This window comes from Histoplasma capsulatum, genomic scaffold (assembly GCF_000149585.1).
Source record: "Histoplasma capsulatum NAm1 scaffold_11 genomic scaffold, whole genome shotgun sequence".
Classification (NCBI taxonomy): domain Eukaryota; kingdom Fungi; phylum Ascomycota; class Eurotiomycetes; order Onygenales; family Ajellomycetaceae; genus Histoplasma; species Histoplasma mississippiense.
Genome location: NW_001813972.1, coordinates 1,054,923 through 1,061,965, shown reverse-complemented (window position 1 = coordinate 1,061,965; position 7,043 = coordinate 1,054,923). Strand labels below are relative to the sequence as shown.

Genomic DNA, 7,043 nt, shown 5'->3' with positions numbered 1-7,043 from the left:
TTTATTCACTTCTGTGTGATCTAAATTGTAAGATGGCACTTTTGAGGGCGGGACCAACTCTGGGAAGCTACCGTATTTGCTACTTGTCACTGTATCCGGCTGAATCTTTTGAGATCCAGATTGCACTTTGTTCTATGATTGTTGTTATGACTAATCCATTCTGGGTCAAGGTGCTTATGTGAGCTGGCACAGTTACACTGACACAGATCTGTTCGACACAGGTCAAATTGACCTGTGCCAACTGACCTGTGTTACAAACATAGAGCAGTGATCACAGGACCTATCCTGACCTATGACCTTTGACCGAAGTTCTCTGCAGATGCAAAACATAGCAGATTCTGTGGCAGACAAACCATTACACTTTCAGACCCATGCCGACTGTTATATATATAGATAGTTTCTAGATCTGTTAGGATCATCTAGTCTCTTTTAGCTGCTGATTCTCTTTGTAAATAGCTAACAGTCATTCCAGGCACTTTCTGATATCCATCTGCCCGAGTGTCGCTTTGTGTGGCAATAAGAACTTATATGTTCACAAAAGCAGCCGATGGCTTGTTCTATGCTTAAAAAAATCTGAAAATTGACAAGCTCAAAAATATTAAAGAAAAAGGGTCTGCACATGAAAAATGATCTGCAAGCTTAAATTAACTATTAAAAAAGCAAAAAAGATATGCAAGTCAAAACTGCAAGCTAAAAAGATCTGCAAGCCAAAAAGATCTGCAAGCCAAAAAGATCTACATGCCAAAAAGGTCTGCATGCCAAAAAGATCTGCAAGCCAATTCTCTAAAAGTTAATGCTAAGAATTTCTTGTGGCAGAGGTGGCTATTCTCTATTGCATGATGGCTAGAAATATTGTTTAACAGAGGGTGAACGCTTTCATATCTAAGTAATTTAGTGGCGCGTGTCATGTTTAATACTACAATGTTTGAAGAAATTCGTATGTACTTGTTAATTCGAAGTAAGCGATGACTTGTCAGCCAAATTGGTCAACGTGGGTTCTTCAAGCAGGCGTCGTGAGAATTCCGAGGGAGAGGTCTGGGCGTTCTCTCGAAATACGGTTTGAGGAGATTGTATCCGAAGTGGGATTTCCAAGTTCTGGAAATGCGTGTGCCGGCCAGGATAGATAAAATGAAGAAGAAAAAGTAAAGTGAAACAAAATGAAGAAACCAAACATAGAAAACAAAAAAGGAAAACGAAGATCCTGAAGAGAATGAAGAGACCTTCAATTGTTACACAAAACAATTAACGTTAACTAAGCAACTCGCTGACATAATCCACGTGACCTCGTTCCAACGACAATTGTTACCCCAGTAAGCTGCCAGCAGTTCCAACCCTCCATGCTCCTGCAAATCGTCCAATGTCATCTTGGCATACACCTCGTAACCCCCGGGAACCCTCTTTATATTTCATTGAAGGTGGAATGGCGACAAACAGATCAGAGTCGCTAAGCAGGTTGGGACTCATTGGCTCATCAATGATGGGTCTTCTGCAAGAGTGAGGGACATGTGAAAAATGTTTTTCACAGAGCGGGCGCTGAGCCTTACATCTGCGCCTGAACCAGTGCAGAAGCATGCCTGACAGCAGAACCTGAGTACTTTCACAGTTTTCCTTGTATGCCATATCTGCGTGTTTCATGTAAATCTATCCGTCCTACTATCTGGTACATCTCATCCCTGTCTCACCTATACACCAGCTTCAGTATCTTCACCTGAGAAGGAGGCATGATAATATCTTCCTGCTTATCTAGCGTCTCCCTCCTCTCACCCAGGCGTGGGTCAGCCTCGATGGAATCATCGGAGTAATTCAACAGCTCCTTCGATGTGTTGCCTTCTAGATAGTTGAAGGCCAGGGGAGGAGTTGGCTCTCATCAATTGGGTAGGTCATTGGCAACATTGCTCAGGCTTGGGTGAGCCTCCTTGATTGGGTCGTCGGAGAAATCCGACAGTTGAAGTGACAGTGAAGGGGACATCAACTGAGGAGATGTCAAACAGGATCCATTCGTCCCAGCTAATGTCATTGAGACCAGAGACAGTGGATGGCAGTGCAAAAAAATCAGCAAACATCTCACTTGCTGCATTCTTAAAGAGGTCACCCGACGCAGAGAAGAGGGGCACAGGCATAGGTATGGGCATTGGAAGGAGGTGCTAGGGCTCTTTGTTTGACCGAGGATCAGGAGTGTACACTTCCAGGAGGTGCACTGTGTGCAGCTGAGGCGAGGGAGAACTGTCGGCAGGTCCAGGGGAGGTGATATCATACTTGAAGGTAGCCATGTTGCAAGATGAGATGATGGGGTGCTCTTCTCCCCTCGATCTTAATCCAGGAGGCACTGGAGGTCTTTATATGTCCCATGATCAACGGAAAAATAGTAGCTGAGATGCATCTTGCATGGATCGCCAATCATCCATACTGAAGAAGCCGCTGAACCGGGGGATGTTGCATTGATGGGGTGGACCAACGCAGACGTGCTCCTGGCCACACCCCCATGCCAACCTGGCTCTCGTCCAGTCAATGTCGACCAGTCAACCTAATCCAACCCCCCTTTTTCCCCCTGGCCATGCACCATGAAGTCGAATCGACAAACCGCCAAACCCTTTCCTACAATCGATAGCGCCGGGGACAAAGAGCAAGGGGGTGGCATGCATCAGAAAGGCCGAGCTTCACCCAACCATGTGTGCCAGTGAAAAGGTGGGCCTGGCTTCGCCTCTGTGCTCGAGCCCATGGTGTCTCTACTCTAAGCGAAAACACCCAACATGAAGCAATATCTGAGGCGCGACCTGCATCGAGGCGTTGTGATGCCGGAGGTGATCATCCTGGAAATGCCCAGGTCTGCGGGGTGCGAGTATCGATGAATGCGCCGGTGAAATCGTCCCACCCGTTAGGGGAAACCTCATCGAGATTATGGTTCCCGTGGTCGATGTCGCGGGTGCTTGCGGGGGCGCCGATGGAGCCTTTGGCCTCCTTCCCCGGCGCGGTTCTCCCATTTCTCTCCTTGGAGACATTGCTGCAGGTCACCGCCAACCCCCTGTCCCAGCCGTGACTGGTCTTGTGATTGTGAGGCGGCTGTGCTCTCGCTACAGGTATAAATATGCGTGGTTTCCCCCTCAAGTCCTTCCGTTCTCCCTCTTCCTTAATTATCTCGACCCATCCTGCCAGAATGTGGATCTGTCCCTCTTCCATTTCCTTCTCCACTTCTCATCCTACACCACCGCGAGACACCAACCACCGAGAGGCCCTTGCGTACTCGAGGACGACTGAGCGAACATAAAAAGTCCGACCGACAGCGGTGCTCCACCATCTTTCAATCATCTGGGTGATCTCAGCAAACATATAACCATCATTAAAAAGAAGTGCAAAATCTCATTAGTAGTGAAATCACTGAGTTGAGGTGGCATATTGATGATAAAGGTATGAAAAACATGTTATTTGAATGATTTGAACATTGATTTGACATTATTTGAATGATTATAGAAAAATGTGGATAGAATGGCTATTTTTGCAGTGTTTTGCTACTAATATTCAGGGTGGCTGGGCAGATTCCTGTTTTCGCAAGCAATTCGATCGCCACAATAATGGCGCCAGGTGAGCAGGGTGATCGGGCAAGCGACCAATTCTGCTTCGGGGAGCCTATTTTGACTGCCATGACCACAATAACTGTGGTTCCTGGTGTCTGGTTGGAGGAGGGTTTGCATTGAGAGAGCTGAAATTTTGTAACTTTCAATTTTATATAAGTTTTTTCACTTACTTAGTTATAGAATTATCTTATTGATCATTTTAGTTATTCTGATTACTTTGACTATTTTAATTATTTCAATCATCTAACTATATTATCTGATATCCTCTTGTCTTCAGTCAGATTATCAAGTTAACTAAATTGAAAAGAACATCTAGATACACTTTTAACAATGTATAAAGACGTAATTGGCACATTATTGCAGCTTGTCAGACGGCTTCATAATCTTGTGAGAGAATTACATTGTTTGTTCTTACTAGAGACAGCCTGCCCTATCACTCTCCTCCTTTTGAGAGTGGGCAAATGAACCTCTTAAATCTCAGAGATGAAGGCAATGTTTAATTTCTTCAAAAGGTTGGAAAGCTCAGGCACAACACTCTATAGCAGGAGGTTCACGAAGCAAGCAGCTGGGGCAGGACGCAGCAAGAGTGCGAAGTCATATTATCCATTATGTTGATATCATCGTCAATAAATACGATCACTAGATATCATTGCTAAATATCATCGCTTGATACCATTGTATATATAATCGATATACATCATTGCAGATATCATCGCTAAATATCATCAATAGATATCATCAATGGATATCATTCATTCAAGCCGGTCAGTAGATGTATAGGCAGGTAGTCAGCTAGTAAGCTGGCATTGATAGGTAGGTGGGTAGCTAGATGGAGATGTTTATTCTCATAGAGATTGAATTGATATTGAGCAGGCAGGTTAATTGATAGGGAGGGAGGTAGATAAGTAGCTAGCTATCTAGCTAGCACTCTATATTTCATCAACAATCGATCGGATATCAAGCAGGCAGGTAGGCAGGCAGGCAGGCAGATAGCTATTGATCTAGCTAGCAATATCTATTCATATAGACATTGATCAGATATCAAGCAGGCAGATAGATAGATTGGTAGATAGCATTCTCTATTCTACTAGCAATTGATCAGATATCGTGCAGGTAGGTAGGCGGGTAGGTCGACAGATAATTCAGAGGTAAAAATATACATAACTATATAGATATCTAAGTCAATTATAAACTTGTCTCCAGTGCATAAATAAAAATGGAGATTATCCGGCATTGAAATCAATCAAGAGATGCAAAAATCTCCTCTACATACATACATCAACGAGATCATTGACATTCAAGCCACAGATCCAATCATTTCAGCCACGCAACTTTTGAGCCCACATTCAAATCTTTGTATGATTCTTAGAGACTTCGCTTCGCTCTGTCTCATTTAACACAAACTGGCATTCAACGGTAGATATGTGGGTGCCCATGCGTTGGTGATGAAATCAAGTCTGTATTATCGTTTTTTGGTGTCTAAAACCAATCGATCAATTAAGGTTGTTGCTGAAGGGGCCAGGAAAGCAGTTTCTTGTAACAATACAACAAGTACAGAAAAAATACATCAAATTTCTTCAAAAAAAAAAAAAAAAAAAAAAAAAAAATAGAGAAAAAAGTTGGGCCGTAGAGAAGTGGGGGCGGGCGGAAAAGTCATGTATATAAAATATATATATGTATATATTGGAAAGAGAAGTCATAAGGCCAAAATCCCGCAAGTGAAAAACCCAAGAGACAATAGGATGGATAAGATACGGATCCTAAGCATTATTTGAGGGGAAACGGAAAGACAAACGAAGAAAACAGCAGTTGCAGTAGTAGCAGCTAACATAAACCGATTCCATCTCTATATAAAAACAGCAAGCGTAGCCAAAATGGAAAACATCAAACATTCCGGATCCACAGCCAAAGAGGCAACAGGCAACACCGCTGTTCCAAAACTACCATCTCTCGCGATGGAGGAAGGGATAGATACCAAAAGGGCTGAGCAGAGGCAAGCAAAGCGGAAGAAATGTAAGAGAGAAAACACGTAGTCTAACTATCTAGCTTAAACCAACCCACTTCTAGCTATCATCTGTGGCGTTACCATAGTGGGTAAGCCAGATTGCATGACCATAGACGACGGCAGGGAGGTTACATTGGCCATGTTGACTATGCCGGTCGCCATGTAGTTATTGTTGCCGTTGTTGTGGTTGTGGTCGTTGTTGTTGCTGCTGCTGCTACGGTGCTGACGATTGGTATTGCTACTGTGGATGGTGTGGCTGTGGTTGTGCGGGTCAGATGAAGAGGTTGGCGAAGACCCGGCAGGCTCGTGCTCCTCGTGCTCTTGCTCGCGATCCTCATCCGAGTCGCTGGCCACAACCTGTTGCCCGGTTTGCTGGGTTTCATGGGTACGGCGGTGTCTGCAAAAACAGCAACGACGTTAGTTAGCGGGGGTAGCTCCTCACAAAACTTTGTGGCACTATATTTAGCTAGTCTGAAGTGAGAAAAAGAAAAGTGAAACATACTGGGCAAGATTGTCCGACCGTGAAAAGGCCCTGTTGCAGTATGGGCACGGGTAGGGGCGTTCTTGAGTGTGGGTCCTTACGTGTCTAGGCGCCCAGTCAGCAACTCGGCGGTTAGAAAACAATTTAAAACTCGACAGCATTTGAGCCACACAAAGGCTCCAAATCAAAATTAGCAGTACTTACCGTTTCAGATGCTCGAGTCTCTTGAACAACCTACCACATGACGGGATGGGGCATGAATGTGATTTCTGAGGATAAGGGCCAAGCTCCATCATGGTAGCACTGCGGGCGCGACGAACGGGGCCTGGCCGATCCGGCTTCCAATTGGCTGAGTTCGCGGCAACAGACTTACCAAGTTGGTCGCCGCTAGGTAACGATGACAGCTCATCGGGGCCTTGGATCATAGACACCTGGTGTTCGCGGGGGCTTTCCTCCAAACTTGGCAGTGGAGTACCCGTGCGAGATATTTCATGCAGCAGATCCTTTTGGTTCACAACGGTAGATGTGAAACTATTGGTTAGGCCTGGAGGCGAGTCGACGTTTGACTCCTCCCCTTCCATAACTGCCGGGACAGAGCTGGACATGGAACGGCGAAGCTCACTTGGTTGGGTCACAGAATAAGCATGGGCATGGGAGTGGCCGTGGGACGGGTTAGAATGCTGCTGGGCATGTCCCGTTGCCGCTGCAATGGCATTAGTGATACTGGAAGAGATCGATGACCGTCGTCTCCGTTGTTTGTAAGTTGGGGACCCCTCAATGACAGAATATACATTGGTGGTTGGGAATGTTCGGGTTGCTGTAGAAAACTGTGGTCCTGCAAGATTGGACGGCGGAAGTTGCATAGTGGGTGTGGAAGTCTGTGGAAGTTCCCAATATCGGGGACGCCCATATACCAGCTACTGTCCTCATTGGCAATGTATGCAGGCTCCTGACAAACATGAAGCGCATGCTGTGGGCGTGGTAA

The 7,043-nt window shown here is 45.4% G+C and overlaps 1 protein-coding gene across 1 annotated transcript in view; it reads right to left on the bottom strand.

Annotated features, from left to right (window-relative positions):
- Positions 1-5,619: 5,619 nt before the first annotated feature.
- Positions 5,620-7,043, bottom strand: part of HCAG_08552 (transcription factor steA) — a gene marked incomplete at both ends in the record, with an annotated part of 2,648 nt that continues 1,224 nt past the window's right edge. Inside the window, 3 exons of the mRNA XM_001536720.1 lie at positions 5,620-5,974; positions 6,080-6,163; positions 6,263-6,781. Of these exons, the coding sequence (XP_001536770.1) occupies positions 5,620-5,974; positions 6,080-6,163; positions 6,263-6,781 (958 nt within the window). The remainder of the gene's footprint in view (positions 5,975-6,079; positions 6,164-6,262; positions 6,782-7,043) is intronic.